Source organism: Meles meles, chromosome 6 (genome assembly GCF_922984935.1).
Source record: "Meles meles chromosome 6, mMelMel3.1 paternal haplotype, whole genome shotgun sequence".
In the NCBI taxonomy this organism is placed as follows: Eukaryota; Metazoa; Chordata; class Mammalia; order Carnivora; family Mustelidae; genus Meles; species Meles meles.
The window spans coordinates 41,434,692-41,453,267 of NC_060071.1; the positions used below are offsets into that span (position 1 = coordinate 41,434,692).

The 18,576-nt window shown below is 33.6% G+C and overlaps 1 protein-coding gene across 11 annotated transcripts in view; it reads right to left on the reverse strand.

Moving 5' to 3' along the window:
- Positions 1-18,576, reverse strand: part of ZNF280D (zinc finger protein 280D) — a 141,227-nt gene that overhangs the window by 108,071 nt on the left and 14,580 nt on the right. For 5 of the 11 annotated variants that reach the window (XM_046008433.1, XM_046008444.1, XM_046008442.1 and 2 more), the window contains exons 2-6: positions 12,504-12,549; positions 12,323-12,391; positions 7,937-8,083; positions 5,127-5,192; positions 4,888-5,027 (exon numbers count right to left, since the gene is read on the reverse strand). In XM_046008433.1, coding sequence (XP_045864389.1) covers positions 4,888-5,027; positions 5,127-5,192; positions 7,937-8,083; positions 12,323-12,350 — 381 coding nt within the window. In that variant the 5' untranslated portion in view covers positions 12,351-12,391; positions 12,504-12,549. Of the gene's footprint in view, positions 1-4,887; positions 5,028-5,126; positions 5,193-7,936; positions 8,084-12,322; positions 12,392-12,503; positions 12,551-18,576 lie in introns of those variants that run through there. The other 6 variants (XM_046008434.1, XM_046008439.1, XM_046008435.1 and 3 more) reach the window with 6 other exon arrangements.

Genomic DNA, 18,576 nt, shown 5'->3' on the forward strand with positions numbered 1-18,576 from the left:
GATATCAAATACAATAGTAAGGGTAGAATAGACACTAGGCTTTGATTCAGAAGACTGGCACATTTAACTATATATACCCTGGGAAGGTCACTTCTGAGCTTCAAGTTATTCACCTTTCAAATTGAAGTAATAGTCACAATTGTGTTTTGAATGTAATTGTACTTCATGATTCATATCTGTATTAAATCAAATAGTTATCACAACATTACTAATAAAAACCTAGTATTATACCTTATTATATAAATAGGTTAACTAAAGTTAGTTGTGGTTATATAGGGCTCCCAATACAGTCCTGCTTGTTACTGATGGAGCTGTAACGAGATCCCAAAACCTGACAGATTCCAAAGCTTATACCCTTAACCTAGATCACACTGAACTAATTTAAAGTGATAATAATATAACACTATTATTGGCAAGAGCTCTGAAAGAGATGCTAGAGTGTAGCGATAGTCCATGAAAAAGTAAACACACACACACACACACAGAGGACATAAAATGAAAAATGTAATTATAATTTATTAAAAGCAGTGGCTTCCAAAATTCAGAGTAAATTCCCTTAAATAGGAGTCTCAAAATTCATCCCAGAATATATCTCTCATTCTTAACTTTGCACATTAGAATGCCTTGAAGAGTTTTTTGTTTGTTTGTTTGTTTGTTTGTTTTACAAGATACCATTTCCAGGACCCACCCAGACCAACTGGCACAGCCTCTCCTTTTAAAAACTTACCAAGACTGAGAAACACCAATTGAGGTGTTTTGATTTTAAAACTATATGCAACTAATGAACATTGAGTACTATATCAAAAACTAATGATGTACTATATGCTGGCTAACTGAACATAATAATAAAAAAATAAAAATTAAAAACATAAATAAAACTATGCCCAGAGAAATAAACATCGCAGAAATAGCTCTAGTTTCTAACTTTTATAACACCAAAGATACAAACCTTCCCTTTGTTTTTTGTTTTTTTTTTCTCACTGGGTCCATGTTGGAAAGATTTTTATTTATTAAACTGAATTAAATACTAAAGTTTCTTTTTCCAGTTGTCTACCCTGCAAAAGCTATAATTTATGAAAATAACTGAGTTAATTTGATTCCAATTAATAGCAAAAAATCTTAAATTTTAAGCAGCTTTTCATCTTTTCAAATATTAGTAATAACCTGCAGAACCTTAGGATCCCAGATTGAGAGTCAATGGTCTGGTTAAAATCTCTCACTTTTGAAATGAAGAAAACGAGGCTCAGAGAGGTTTCAACAATGCTTATTAACAAGGCTGAATCAGCACTAAAGTCTCTTGCTTCAAATCTAAGTTTTTTAAACTACTGGCCCAGGGCTTATATCACTGTTAGTTATTATTTCAGATAGTTATTATCGGTATCAAGTAATAATAACTCAGGGAGAGAGAAACATTTGCCTAAACATATGCTTTTATGATACATAACATCTTCAAAATATAAGTGGGAGGTGAATATACTTAGCCATAGATTTAAAAATCTGTAGCCTTCCTTTCCATTATTATATAAATTATAATTAAAATAACTCTTCTATGAAGTAACACCTCAAAATATCAATTTTTAGTACTAACAGATCTGCAGATTACCTAATAATAATATGAAATAGAGGAAAAATGGACTATTCCTACCAAACATATTTGGATTCAATTCTGGTTTTGAACTTGAATATTTGCAAGAAAATTTATAGGTGCTTTGATAGACAATAAGTGAATTACTGTCAAAGCACAAACATTTTCATTCAAATTTATTATTTCTCTAAAGCCAGTGCCAAATAGCTTACAATAAGCATGGCAAAACTACGGAGTTAGCTCAATTCCAACTAAGAGCAAAGAATCTTTACATTTGGGGTAACTTTTTGTTTGAGTAATCTAATTCCTTGACTTCAGGACCATTTTACACATTTTTAAAAATTATGGAGGCCCCAGAAGAATTTTTATTTATTTGGGATAACTATTGATATTTACCATATTAGAAACAAAAACAGAGAAATTTCTTAAAATATTTAAGTAATAATAAACCCATTACAGATTAACATAAATAACATTTTTATGAAAATTGACTATCTTGCAAACACACAAAATATTAGTGAAAAGAGTGCTACTGTTTTACATTTCTGTAAATCGCTTTAATGTCTAGCTAAACTTGCAGTTTCGTATCTGCTTCTACCTTCAATTTATTAGAATATGTTGTTTTATTTGAAAAATAGAAAATCTGGCTTCATAAAGATATATAGTTGAAAAAGGGAGTAGTGTTTTTTTTTTTAAAGATTTTATTTATTTATTTGACAGACAGAGATCGCAAGTAGGCAGAGAAGCAGGCAGAGAGAAAGGAGGAAGCAGGCTCCCTGCTGAGCAGAAAGCCAGATGGGGGGCTGGATCCCAGAACCCTGGGATCATGACCTGAGCCGAGGGCAGAGGCAGGAAGCAGTATTTTAATAGCAATTTAGGATAACTATGGATACACTTCTTTGATACTACACCAAAATTCAACAGTTGATATTTTCTTAAGAGTTTACTGTAATGTGGCATCTGACTTCCTATTTACTAAACTTTTCATATTTTGTTACATTAAAATCTATCAGTCTCACACTTTGAATGGATCTTTTATCTGTATGATTCTGTAACATCATGCACTGGTTATTTTGAAAATATTGGGGTTTTTTTGGATTATGCTGATCCTCCAAATGTACACAGAATTCAATATACAGTAACAAAAAATTGTATTTATTAATTGCACCACCGAGAGGAAAGTCTTTAAGTAGTAGGAAGCTACCAAGAATGTAGTGGCAAATACAAGTTTTCCAAAATTCTAATTTGTACTTGAAAGCACAATTTTACCCAAGAAATGCTATCAGTTGTTTTCCTTTAAATGTGCACTTTGTTCAATTTTGAGGAAATGTCTGCCAAGTAACCAAGACTGAATCACTCACTATGTGTAGCAACCAGACTCTAAAGTGGCCTCCATTGCCACCATCCCCTGGCATTCATGTCCTGCACAATTCCCACCCCTTTGTGTAGGCAAGACGTATGACTTATTTCTAACCAACAGAAAACAGCAAAGGTGACAAGATATACATCATTTTGTGTATATAACTATATTACGTAAGATCATAATGCCATTCTCCTAAGGATTTTCTCTTGTGGGCTTTGAGCAAGTAAGAAGCCATGTGGGAAAGACCCAGTTGGCAAAGCCAGAGACTCCCAGTGTGACAACCCTTAAGAAATTGAATGCTGCCAATTACCATGAGAATTTGGAAGCAGATACCTCTCCAGTCAAGCTTCAGATAAAACTGCAACCTCAGAGTCCACACCTTGAATGTAGCCTTGTGAGACCCTGAAGCAAAGGATCCAGCTAAGCCATGACCTGACTTCTGACCCATAGAAACTATGAGATAATAAATGTATGTGGTTTTAAATCATTGTTTGTGGTAATATTGATACACAAAAATATATAATACATCATGGTTTATCAGTTATTCTTTCAAGCAAAAGAACTCTTCTATTTTTAAAAAGTGGGTAGTTTAGCTCACATTTCCATCACAGGAGTGCTTTTCCTCAAGATAGCCATTGAACTTCAGACACAGAAGTGCTTTTGCATACTATCCATTTCATCACACAAAATATTTTTTAAAAAGACACATATTGAAGGTAGAGATTTTACAAAAATAACATGTTAATACTTCATCAAGGAAATCAAGCATGAATGTATTTTATTGGGAGTGCATAGTGAGAATGAATACAAAAACTACTCATACTTGGTACCACCGTCTTGATTTATACTAAGACACCAGCAGTTTACCCAATATTACTTTTGCATCACAACGCAAGTGTCAACATGGTGGAAAAGGCAAACAGTGTCTTTTATTATTATGACAATAGTACTGACTCCCAAACCCATGAAAGAGTCTCAGGGACTGAAGACGACACACTGAAAACTATTGCACTAAGGTAATGGTTCCATTTTAAGTCTATACATATATAATACATATGTATATATTTATGTAAATACAGTTTGTCTGGATTGAAATCCTATATCTATCATTTTGCCAGCTGTGTGACCTTGAATGAATAATTTAACCTCTGAACCTCAATTTCTTCACCTATAAAACGGGAATAATAATAGTGCATACTTTACAGGGATGGTTAAGAATTAAATGATTAATTTATGTGTAGAACAAAGCATTTAGAACAAAGCATTACACATAAATATCAACTGTAATATTAACTATTACCATTAACTATTATTATTTATTAAGAGTTTTTTAAACTAAATTATGAAGATGTATTTTCAGAATAAAAATCTATAATGTCCTCTCAAAAGTTTTTCCCAATTAAGAACAAAGAACAACTGGGGCGCCTGGGTGGCTCAGTGGGTTAAGCCTCTGCCTTCAGCTCAGGTCATGATCCCAGGGTCCTGGGATGGAGCCCCACATCGGGCTCTCTGTTCGGCAGGGAGCCTGCTTCCTCCTCTCTGCCTGCCTGTGATCTCTCTCTCTGTCAAATAAATAAAATCTTTAAAAAAAAAAAAAAAAAAAGAACAAAGAACAACTGACCCAATTTACAATCTTAAATAATTTTCCATTATGCAATATTCATTATGCTTTAATCATATTTTGATAACACAATTTTCAATACTTTACCTATTAAACTTAAGCATGTCATCTGATTTAGGAACTGGATGGATGAGTAGTTCCTGCAGTTATTACTCTGGGTACTGGCTAAGATATCATAAAGATGATGACACTTTCTGATTTTAATTATGCTTCTATTAGATAGCTACCCATGACAATCCAGAATTTTAATTGGTATTGTTTATACTGATAAGTAATATTCAATGTATCCCTGAGCTGTGCAGTTTCAGAAACACTTACAGGTTTAGACAAAGGCTGAGCAATAACAGAACTATCGGAAGATCTAGATTCAGGATGAAAATTTACTGGCGAGGCAGCCACTGGATTTGATGTTGGGTTGGTGTAGTGTTGACTTGTAGGCTTGAATGCAGCAGTAATACCTGTATTTAAAATTATACAATACATTAAATATATTTTCATATAACTAATGATGTCAAAATACTTCATTTTAAAAGTAAAAAAGTAAAGTAATACTGTACCTCGACTGAGTGCACCGTTCTTTACTCCCCTTGAATATGAGCTGGGGTTTACTCTATTCAAAATATCTACAAAAAATTATATTTATTTTAAAATTCATTATTTGAATAAAATATATACTAAGAAAATAGAAATCATTAATTGAAAACAATCAAAGAGATTCCTGGAAGGAGTATATAAATTATCACTCACTTAAAATAGTTAATTTTAAACATATGTATCTTTACCTCCTAAAGAAACAAGATTACTAGCCTTGTTTCATAAAGATTTTTTTTATTTTATTATTTATTTGACAGAGATCACAAGTAGGCAGAGAAGCAGGCGGGGTAGAGGGGGGGGAAGCAGGCTCCCCACTGAGCAGAGAGCCCGATGTGAGGCTCCATCCCAGGACGCCAGGATCATGACCTAAGCCAAAGGCAGAGGCTTTAACCCAGTGAGCCACCCAGGCACTCCACTAGCCTTGTTTTACAGAATAAGAACCACCTTTCTAACTGTAACTCAAAATCCAAAAGCCAGAAGTAAAAGACTGATAAATCTGACTACATACAAGTCAAACTTTCTACAAAGTTTCTTTTATGGCAAAGAAATATTCCATGTAATTAGTAAAAATCTTCCAAAAATATATGTATATAGAACCTATAATTAACGTATATATCTTTCTTTGAATGGCAACAGGGCTATAACCACTCGGGTTTCTATCACTCAAAACCAAACCCCTATCCAACCTCCATATTCCATTCACAACTTCCCTGGAAGTATCATTATGAGGAATCTCACCAGATTATCTGCAGCATTAATCTTGAGTCCTGAAAGGGAAAAACTAGCACAGGTTGCAGGCTAAAATTAGTTTATCAGAGTACCTTATAACTTAAGGGGTTTCAAATCTACCAACATACCAGAATATACCAGAAGTCAATCTGAGCATAATACAGAACTCTCAGGATCACTTTAAAGTTCCTGATTCTGGCATGCAATTTCTGCTACTTCTAGACAATTTTCTAGTCAAACTAAAATTGGGAAGAATATGGATTTGCCAAAAATTGATGGTTACAAAAACGTAAAAGCACAAACAAGTCCTAAACGTCATAAAAATTTCCTTTTTCCCTCACAGTGAAAAAGAACCAGATCCCATAAAATAATTCTATGCAGTACAGGAACACACAAAAGTAGGGCTGTTTTCTGATAATGGCAATGCAGTGCTCTATACCTAAGCATTACTTATGTCTTATAGAATAAAACCTTCTCACAGAACTTGACACCATTCTCACTCAGAAATTCAAGGTTAATTATTACTCAAACTATCAAAGACCTATTGGCTAATGTACTTTTTCGTGGATGTATTCTACACACAAGTTTTTAATCCCCTTTCTAGCAGTTCATATACAAACAACATTAAAAATTTTATGGCTTACACAAAAAATAAAATTCATTTAAATTCTGCGTAACTGTCAAGAAAATAATTTTTACTGGGGTCAGTCTCCTTTTTGACAGAATTATTTTAACATTAATAAACACTGTTCTAGTTGACTACTGTTAACAATTTTCTACTAGTATAATTCAACTTGATCTTAACCGTTATCTTTCCAATAATTCTAATAACTATTTTGTAATACGGTAATATTCCAGTATAAAATGATCACAATGACTAGAAATAGTAATTAAGAGAATGTATAATCATGTTCCACTATCATCAACAAGCATGCCATCATGCCTAGCTCAATTTACAATCTAAGTGGCACTCCACTTAAATCATCAATCTGCCACAGGAAATGGTATTGAGAATTTAATTGGTTAAGTGATTCTCCCTCTGATAAAACTGAATTAAAAGTGCCATTCCAAATTTAGAGGCAACAGAAGAAAGAACAAAGCTTTCAGAAAAGTACTTTTGAGCACTGCCTTGATAAGAACACTCTATTACGCTGGTCATATTCTTTGGTAAATTCCCCTGGCTTAAACAAGCGAACAAATAAACATGTACCTGCAATGGGAAATGATTTTCTCCTTCTGCCCTAAAATCTGTATATTAGTTCTCTGTACTTTTTTACATTTTTGAGTGGACATTTTAATAAGTGTCATTGGTCACTGCTTAAACATTCTAACAACGTCAAATCCAACTACTCTAACAAAAATCTAAAAATCCACAAAGGTAACAAAATATTATGCTAGAAAGCCATGAAAGATTTAAGTATTAACTAACTGCTACATCACCCAAGTACAGGGGCTGTAGACAGTGCTCTTCTCTTTCATGACTATAAATATGAGTTGCTGGAAGATGAATGTGGTCAGAAGCTGAACCCCCTGTTGGCACACAGGCTAGAGACTGCAATTATTCTCTGCCTATATATTTTGTAGCAATGTATGGATGACACTGTAGTTGTCTGGATGTGACAACCCCTGTTTGAGACTAAAATTTATTTAGTATATTAGGACATTTGAAGAAAAGTATTCTAACCTCTTCCAGTTCTCTTATTCTGTGTTTAAGGTAGCGGGGGGAGGGGAAATAAACAAACAGATAAACAGGTTACTTGGCTCCACTAAAAACTATGATTTCCAATTTCAAAAGACCTCCAATGTACCAGCTAATCTTAGTCTATTTCTTTTCCTCCCATCTGGTATTTTAACCTTTTACTTCCCTCCTCAAGTCCTTAATCACATCCTCATCCTAATTCTATAATTCTCACTCACCTCTCACCAAATCTTTCATCTCTAATTCCCTACAGAGGAACACAAGTACCTTATAAAGCAGTTCACAAGGTCTTCCATTAGAAACAGTATTTTATAAAAATCAGTTCCACTAAAAGTAAATGCTTACTTGAAATTGCTGGTTTTGAACTTGATATCTCTCCAACAAAGATTGGCTCATCATCATCATCATCTTCAACCTCTTTTACTTTCTTCTGCCATGGTTCTAACTCCTCTTCTTCACATTCCATAAAGAGTTCTGCCATTTTTGAATTATCTAATTTTCAAAAGGAGAGAAGTAAACCTTATTTTCAAAAAGAAAAGTAAATACATTTTTTTAAATGCACAGTATATTTAAGATCTACTCTAATAGCCCTAATAGCAACTCGTGACTTGATAGTTCAGGGAAGCAACAGTGAGAAACTCAGAGCTCACTCTCTAAGATAAAAACTAAAGAATTTAGATAAATAGGTAATAATTGACAGTAGTTATTTACATCAAATAGTCGAAACCAGTTTCAGTCTTATGCCTGGAGTATAATTTTATCTACAAAAGAGACTGCACCTAACCATTATCTGGGGAGTAAACGTATTCACAAAGGGGAGCTAAACGAAGAGTAAGAGGCAACTCATAGGAGAGATACTAGAAAAACAGAACCAAATTCAGGAATTCCAGCCACAAAACAGGGATGAGGTGCTAAAGTAAAATAAGGGAAACAAAGTGAGATTTATTCCATTCAGGGCAAATTAGACATTTCTTATCTAAAGAAACAGATCGAAGAATATGCAGTAAATATGAACATACACCACCTTAGAAGTTCTGACCAAGCACAGAGCTCCTAGAATGAATTTTAAATATTAAATGTTACTCTTAAATGTTAATATTTAAATATTAAATATTAGTGGACAATCAATAAGTACCAGAAACTTGAGGAAAACCTCCTGTCTTTTAGACCAAATCAATAAAAAACATTAAGAAATCTAAGGAAAAGAGATAAAGCAGAGAGCAAGAAAAATGTCAAGGAAAATATAGTTAGCATCTTTAGAGATATTAGGTAAGAATGTTATAAAAATATTCAGAAAACAAAAAGTTTTAAAAATATGATAGCCAAAAATTTTTAATTCAATTGCTTTTAAAAACTCAAAATATCCCCAGAGGTGGAACTAAGAGAAAAAGAGAAAAATACACACACACACACTCACACAAACTAGATAGAGAAGAAGACACAAGGTTGTCAGAGAAAATCAATTTCAAAGTACAACATTCACCTAATAAAATTTACAGAAAGAGAACAGAGGAAAAAGCAGAGAGTAGGTATCTGAGATTGGAAAACATAAGTATCTAGGTTGTAAGGCCCCACGAGGTACACAACACAAGGATCAAGAAAAAAGTTACGTCAAGACACATCATCATGAAATTCCAGAACGAAAGAGATAAAGAGATAAGATCTATGGGGTGTGGTGGGGCACAGGGGTGAGGTGGGAAGAACTGTTCATATAAGAAAGGTCAGTAAGAATAAGAACCGTAGAATAATACTTTAGTAGAAGACAGTAAATAATACTTCAATAATTTCTTACCAGAATTATTTTTCAATTTAGAGTTCTTTACCCAGTCAAACTTTTCATCAAGTGTGAGAATAAAGAACAGCAACATCACACAAGATTTACTTTCCATGTAAAACCCTTCTCAGAAAGTTACTACAGAATCCATAAAAACATAAGACTTGACCAAGAAAGAGGACACAGCATGTAGAAAATATGATATTCAATACAATACAAAGTCCCAGGACAACAGCTGTTCAGCCCACCCAGAAGACAACCAGTCCAGACTAGGTTGAATCAGTACTTCAAAAGGAAATGTCTCTGGGACAACAAAGAAAAGATAATTAAAATGTAAACTTTTAGGTTACCTGACAAGTTTTACTGTGTAGAAAATTGAACTGAGAGGCTACTGAAGGGTGTGGGAAGACGTGCCTACAGATTTTAATATAACTTAGCAAATGAAAAAAAGTGAAAAGCATTAACAGCTGTACAGGAGAGAAAGAAAGAAAGAAAAAGAAAAGAAAAGGGAGAGAGGAAGGAAGGAGGAAAGGAAGGGAGGGAGGGGGAGAGAGAGAAGGGTAAGTGGGTGAGTGGGAGCGAACAGTAAATGTATGTATTCTATGTATAATAGAATATTAAAAGCATATTACAGATATTACATATTACAGATTACAGATTTTACAGTGCTCATCAGTGAACAGCATTTATTGTAGTCATAATGAAACATCAACTATGGATTAACAAAATATTGAGACAATAATTATATTGGGAGATACTTAGAGGGAAGGAAGGGGTAGCTCTAAGCAAGCAAAAATTCTCATGATTATTAGAAAGCGTTAAAATTGATTATGCAACAGACAGCACAACATATATGCATATATGCACATAAGCACTCTTCAAGAAACTATGGTTAAGCCATTTAAAGCCTTTTCAGATGGTCTTGACTATGTGTTTATACTGCTTTAAGCTGAAATGGAGAAAAAAGAAAAGGTGGACGGGAGGGGGAAGAGAAAGAGTACTAAGGACCTAAACTAAAGTAGTAACAGTGGAGACGGATATAAGTGGATATAACTAAATATACAGAATGAGATGGGGGACCACCCCCCCCAAAAAAAACTCTAGAGTACTGGCTTTAACAATATCTTTCATTTACCATTTAAACATAGTCATTTCTAAGGGTAATTTTTTATTAGAGTAATGCCACTTCTACTTTTGACTCAAAATTAGGAAAATGTTCTACCACCTCTTAAAAGATAAGAAAAAATACTGTAACTGAAACAACACTTTGGGGATGGCATACAAAGGAAATACCGTATCAAATTTGGAACGATTCTTTTCTTTCTATAAAAGTATGTCACAGGGGCACCTGGGTGGCTCAGTGGGTTAAAGCCTCTGCCTTCAGCTCAGGTCATGATCCCAGGGTGCTGGGATCGAGCCCCACATCGGGCTCTCTGCTCTGCAGGGAGCCTGCTTCCTCCTCTCTCTCTGCCTGCCTCTCTGCCTAGTTGTGATTTCTCTCTGTCAAATAAATAAAATATTAAAAAAAAAAAAAGTATGTCACAAATTATTTCCTGTCTTAACATAATTTAAATGTTAATAGCCTACCCACCAAAACAAAAAAGACCTCTCCATTTCCCCAAATGTCATGAACATCATGAACTGATCCCTTTTTCTAAACTATATTGTTTTATTAATTATATAGAATTCTGCAAGTCAAATGATTAAAAATATTATATGTCCCAAGACCAAACTGAGCTCTTTGAGTGTATTTCCTTCTATACACTAGATAGCCAATAGGCACATAGTATATAATTTATGGACTAGATAGCCAATAGGCACATGGTATATAATTTACGGACTAGGAAACTAAGTGGTCAGACAATGCGTAATTTTTTTTTCTTTTTTCTTTTTTTTTTTTCTAATTAATTAATTTGACAGAGACCACAAGCAGGCAGAGAGGCAGGCAGGGGGAGAGAGAGGGGGAAAGCAGGCTCCCTGCTGAGCAGAGAGCCCGATGTGGGACTCGATCCCAGGACCCTCAGATCATGACCTGAGCTGAAGGCAGAGGCTTAACCTGCTGAGCCACCCAGGGGCCCCGACAATGCGTAATTTTTAAAAATTAGGCAACTTACTGTATATGGATAATAAAAGTTTCTGATCAGTTTGCGTTATGGGATGAACTATGTTTTTCCAAGATTCCTATGTTAAAGTCCTCACCATCAGTACCTCAGAATATTACTATATTTGGAGACAGGGTCTTTAAAGAGGTGGTGAGGTTAAAATGAAGTTATTAGGGTGGGTGCTAATTCAATATGACTGGCATCCTTAAAAGATGAGACCAGACCATGCATACACGCTTGGAGGTAAAACTATCTAAAGACATAGGAAGCATATGGGCATCTATAAGCCAAGGAAAGAGCCCGGAACATATCCTTCCCTCAAGGCCCTCAAAAGGAATCAACCCCACCAATGCTTTGATCTCATACTTCTAGTCCCCAGAACTGTGAGAAATTCTGAAATAAATTTCTGTTGTTTACGCCATCCAGTCTATGGTTCTAGGTTATAGAAGCCCTAGCAAACAATACAGAATACAAAGGTCTTCCTCATTCTTCTTAACAGGGCATTGCCATTGTCAGTACACTCAGGATAGATTGTTGAGGAAAAAAAATTTATAGACACAAAAGAGCTTTATGTTTTTTAGAAGTAATTATTTTTTGTCTATGCATAAAAGAAACAGAGGTAATTATGTACACTGACCTAATAGTTATCACTGGTCATAAGAAGAAAAAACACTTCATTTCTACTGTACTCATTTCTTAATTGACATTATCTATTATGCGAGCATTTGTTACTCTAACAACTTTAAGTTTTTTTGTCTTTAAGAAAATGTGCCTACCTCTCCTCCTTTCTATTGAAGCAAATTTATTAGTACAAAAGCCACGTATACTAGTATCAGTTGTGGCAGCAACACTTACTTTTTGGCTGAAAAGGGTTGTCGCCCATCAAGTTGCAGAGTTGACTTTCTGTAAATTGTCACCTAAGTACTGACACATGATATCAGTCAATTTTATGAGTCACTTTAAGTAATGTCAAATATTGAAATATGAAACTTGGGGTTCAGAAATTCTTGGATCTAATTTTGATCTCGAAACTCACCATGTGACTCCAGACAAGAGAGCAACTTATATCTCAGTTTTCCTTCCTATAAAATAAAGATACCTAGTATTAGAGTGGATCTCATTAAATTAAATGTATACATACTTAATCTTTTTTCCTACAAAAAGCTCAATTTTTAAGTTTGATATGTCTGACGTATACTTGCAACTTTATATAATTGGTTCATTCCTGAATGAACGCAAATTCAGTAAATAAAATGGTAATTCTATTAAACTTACTCCTTGGAAGAAGTCTGAATTATTAACCTACAAATATTTTTTTAAGTGCCCTTTTATAAAAATGAGTAATCACTTTATGATGTATTGTTTTAGCAAGTCTGAATTTTCAAATACTAAGGGATACTAATCTTTACAACCTATTCACATTTCAGACATAAATGTAATTATTTCCACAAGAAAACATAACTTTAAATAAATTTTAGTTTATATATTTCTGATTTTTTAATCAAAGACCTTTAAAGGGAAAGAAAATTAATTGGAAAGGGAGAGAAAATTGGACATATTTCATCACAGATTAATTCATTCAAAAGTAACTACTCATTGGAACGCCTGGACTACCTCAGTCAAAAGAGCATACCACTCTTGTTCTCAGGGTAGTTTGAGGCCCAGGCTGGGTGTAGAGTGGCTCAGTGGTTTAAGCCGCTGCCTTCGGCTCAGGTCATGGTCTCGGGGTCCTGGGATCGAGCCCCGCATCGGGCTCTCTGCTCGGCAGGGAGCCTGCTTCCCTCTCACTCTCTGCCTGCCTCTCTGCCTACTTGTGATCTCTCTCTGTCAAATAAATAAATAAAATCTTTAAAAAATAAATAAATAAATAAATAAACAAACCAAAAAAAACAGTAAGAACTCATTGCCTTCTAAATGTAAGATAATGTGCTAAGTTCTAGGGAAAAAACAGTCATGGTCCTTGCCTTCAGAAATTTATAATCTAATATACCTATATTTCTTTGGGATTGAAAAGATATTGTTATTAGAATAAAAATTATCAAAAAGAAATTTTAATTCATTTATTTAAAACAAGAAATATTCTGGATTCCCAAACACACAACAGCGTAATTTTATAAAATTTACAAATTTTTAAAATATTTTATTTATTTATTTGACAGAAATCACAAGCAGGCAGAGCGGCAGGCAGAAAGAGAGAGAGAGAGAGGAGGAAGCAGGCTCCCCGCTGAGCAGAGAGCCCAATATGGGGCTCGATCCCAGGACCCTGGAATCATGACCTGAGCAGAAGGCAGAGGCTTTAATCCACTGAGCCACCCAGGCACCCTAAAATTTACAAATTTTAAAATAACTTTTAGTTATAAAGCAAAAAGAGATAAAAACTAGATGGCAGATACCTAAAATACTAAAATGCACACTAATTCAATCTTTATATTTCTCCTTATCCTCGGTCTGACATAAACAAATTTTCCTGCTTTTTAGTTCCCAATTTATTTGAACTGCATGAATCCACAGGGAAAAATAACTAACTTTAATTTCAGAAGTTACTGTTATATATGTTTTAAATAGTATCACAAGAGTCTCTAACGATCTTTTTTTTTTTTTAAGATTTACTGATTTATTTGAGAGAGAGACAACACAGAGCAGAGGGAGAACGACAGAGAATCCTCAAGCTGACTCTGCTGAGCACAGAGCCCCACATGGGGCTCAATTCCATGACCCTAAGATCATGACCTGAACCAAAATCAAAAGTTGGACACTTAAACGACTGAGCCACCCATGGGCCAAGACTCTAATATATTTTGTGTTTAAATGAATTCACCAAGTTCTGAAGTCTATTTAAATCTCATGAACTCAATTATTTAAAAAGTTGTAGCGTACCTCTAAACTAGTATCAATATTATGAATATGTCAAGGAGATAAATACATGACAATTTTTGCTCATGTTAAGGACCTACTTGTTAGCTAGAATATTTTTCAAGAGCCACAATTACATAGCTTATGAGACTCAAATATAATATTTTTTATTTCAGTAGTTATATTGGGTTCTAATAATGTTTATATTGAATATTATATAGTTGACATATATGTATTTTTTGCTAAGTGATCATATAAATATCTCTTACCAAAACTCTGAAATTAGTATTCAATTTACAAATATTCAATTAATGACTGACTTGTCTATACGAACAGACATCTACTGCCTGCTATGATAGAGATAACTTTAAGATAACTTACTTCAAAAGCTCAAGGAAACCTCAGAAACCTCAACTGATGTAGTCTCAAACACACTATAAAGTTGGAAATTCTCAGATGTAATTAGAACCATAATTTCAGCCTAAAGCTGTATTGTATATTATAGTAGCCCTTAGCCACATGTGACTATGTAAGTTTAAACTAATTAAAATTAAGTAAAATTTAGAATTCAGTTCCTCAGTTTTACTAGCCATATTTCAAATGCTAAAAGCCACATGTGGCTGGTAGCTACTACTCTACTGTATGGGAAAGCTACAGAACACTTCCACTGGATAACACAGGACTAAAGAATCATTGCCGTATTTTGTTCTGGTTAATAAACACTTTCATGAATTCCTTTGGCATCTTAGCCACTGAAGGATGTCAAAATTACCACCATAAAAACCTCTCAGGTCACCACTTCAGAATTTTGGTGGTAAGGAACAGAATTCTATGAAGGATTAAATCAGCTACCATGGAAGTAGAATATCCAGCAAAGGTATGCAGTGGGGATCTCAAAGTTCCAAAGTGTCTCTTAATGGCTGCTACAGCTCAGATGGAGCCCCAAAATAGCCAGAAAAAAAGAACACTCAATTTCAGCTACTGACTTGTTTTACGACCATGTTTAATATACTTGTTTCTATGAAGAAAAACATAAATTCCAATTAACTGACTTACCAAACATTTTTTAGAAAATCATTCATTCACTGTTGGAGACTGCTCGCATAAATATTTTTAATTCCTATCTTACTATTTTTTTCAGCTTTTATACATCTAAAATTAAACAATATCTTAATTTTTTCTATAGATATTTTAAAAAAATCAATGGAAATGTAGGTCTAAATTTTTAATTGTTAGAAAAATTTACTTTTATCCATTCAGAGGTATCACCTGATAAAATATTACTGTGTTAAATAAAGGTAATGCATTTTCTCTGGTACCTAAGCACACAGTATGGCACAGGTGTGTTATGTACTGGATATAGTTCTATTTACTTTCTGATAAAAGATTAAGCAATTCTATGAACCACAACTGTAGAGTCTGCACATGAAGAAAGAGCATTAGGCCAGAAGCCAGAAGAACCAAATCATAGCCTCAGCATTGCTACAACTTTCAATCAAATCACCTTACAATTCTGGGTCTTGGCTCTAATAATCTCTACAGCCTAATTTAGCTCTATACTGAATACTGTGTACTTTAAACATTTATTAACAATAAACAGTAAAACATGGTGAAGAATGAATGCCACATTCAAATTCTGACTCAACCATTTACTAGCCGGATGACCTTGGGAAAGTTAATCTCTGTGCCTTGCTTCACTATACATATTAACTTATTTCATAAAGTTATAGTGAAAATTAAATTAGACAACATACATAAAGCATATAACTCAGTGCCTGGCACACAGAAATAATCCAATAAATCTTAACAATTTTTAACTCTGTGCTTAATACCATTTTCAAGAACCCTAAGAACAGATCACAATTTTGTTAGTATACTAGAATTTAAAAGCTATCAGCTGAGCATTCAGAAATTATTTTGTTTTTTAAGATCTTCATTACAATAGTATTTCACATGATGACATGTTAGTTTTGTAAGTACACCTTCTAGAATGTAGCAGCAAATCTATCCTACCATATTTTCATCTCTTTAAGAAAGAAGCATTTGAAACCTAGTGAAAACACATAAAAAATTTTATACCTTCATATAAACATAACACAGAGACCTACAATGTATCAATACTGTTAAATTACATATTACTAGTCTCATAGAATAAAACAAATATCTAATTCAAAGATACCAGCAGATAAAAATTAACATTCAGATAAAGTGCTTTATGCCATTTCCATGAAAAAAAAAAAACTTTCATTTTACATCCATCACTGTATTTTAACTTCTAAAAAAATCCTTTTTAAAAATGAGTAAGCAGCAAGTAAAATAAAAAAGTGAGGAATATGGTGAATTGAAATGGTGAATGGTCCATTTCCCCAGACCCAAAAGTTATTCAATGAAATAATCTGAGAAACCATATTGTAAAGTTAATCTTTGTTCTTTTCTCATTACAAAGATAAAGTTTTAATTGGGGGCCTGCATTCCTAACCAAGAAATTGGAAACATCAAAAACCAGATTAACATAAAAGGGAAAATACAAAACCAAAATTAATGTAATTATTTTAAATACTGAATTATTCAAAATAAGGATAGCATATACAAATAATGTTCAACTAACTCATAAATTATGTCTAAAATTAACAAGCTAGCTGTAAGAAACACTAAACCTTTAATAATTTTACTTATATACTTAGAAGAGTTTTTCAGCAGACTGATTTTGATGATACAGGGTCACCAGAACACTGTCATTTTTTTCCTCTCACAAATTTCACAAGAAATCGGGTATTCAAATCATTCCACTAACTTTAAAACTTTGGTTTACAGTCTATTTCATTTTATAAACAATTCTTCAGTCTTTGTGACTAACGGCATACCGAAATAGAGGTCTATCCCAAATGAACAGAGCTTTAAGGATTCAAAGTGAGTTCTTAACTATGAATAACAATTTAGTATTTCCAACCCTGGTTCTGTGATCTCTCAAGAATTTCTGGCTATCTCAAACTGATACTAGAAAATTCATTTTAATGTTCATTATCTTAAAAACATACATAGTCTTTTGAGGACAGAGAGCCATTTTAAAAATTCCACTTCTCTATCACCTTAATATCCATCACCTATTGATCCCATCATGGAAATTAACTGTAACAGGGTTAGAAAAACAGAGAATGATGATGTGTACCTTGGCATATAAATCACAGAAATACAAACCTTATAGCCTAAGCAATAAACCCTATATAATTAAAAAAGACCACAACTATTTGATAAAATTCAGATGTTTAAATATGAAATTTTATAAAGAAATTAACTTAATTTATAAACATTAAGCAGATGAAACCCAATTTCAAATAAATAAAAATACAAATAAAAGTACTTCCCCCTAAAAAAAAAAAAAAAAAAAAGTACTTCCCCCTTTTATGCCTCTTATTTTTTAAAATACTTTATTGTTAGAAAACTCAGTATCTATACTTTTTTAGAATCAGTCCAGTTAATCGGTTATTGTTAAAAACCACAGACTTCTTAAAAAGGGCACATTTCAACCACACAAAATGTACAATTAGAAACATCTGATCACTAGCAGCTAAACCCTACAGACGAATCATAGAAACTTTAGAAGATACCTCACCAAATCTTAACCAATTTCTGAAAGATTCTAATTTTTATTTTAAGCAGAATACTGCATTCTGAAAATGGTCACACCAAGAGTAGGAGAAAAGGTCCCCCCAAAGAGGAGAATATGGATATACAGTATTATTTTTTAAATAAACCAAACCTCTCAAAAGTCATTTTAAAAAAAGATCATACATGTAGCAATGTTAACAGTGAACAGGCAAAGAAAGAAAGAAGGGAACGGGTTGGAACTCAGCCTTGATTGGAGTTAATAGGGAAAGGGCAGAAAGGAAAAGAAGCATTCCATGCAGAAAGAACAGCATGTATGTACAAAAGATCTAAGGCACAGCAAATATGAGAAACTGGGGGAAAAGGGAAAAAAAAAACAAAAAAACCTAGTGTGAGTGGAAAAGAAAAGGGGCTATATGGTAGGAGATAAGACAGAAGTCAAACAATACAGCACCCTAGAGATCATATTGGGAATTTTTCCCTTAACCCAAGAGCAATGGGAAGCCAAGGAGGGGATTTTCAGCAAGAACTGATAACGATCAGATTTGTGATATAATGTCAAAATAACAGAATTTGAGACTAAAAGACACAGTGGTTTTATTCTATTGTCCTAATCAATCCCCACTTGGCATATTGTATATTGGCTATGA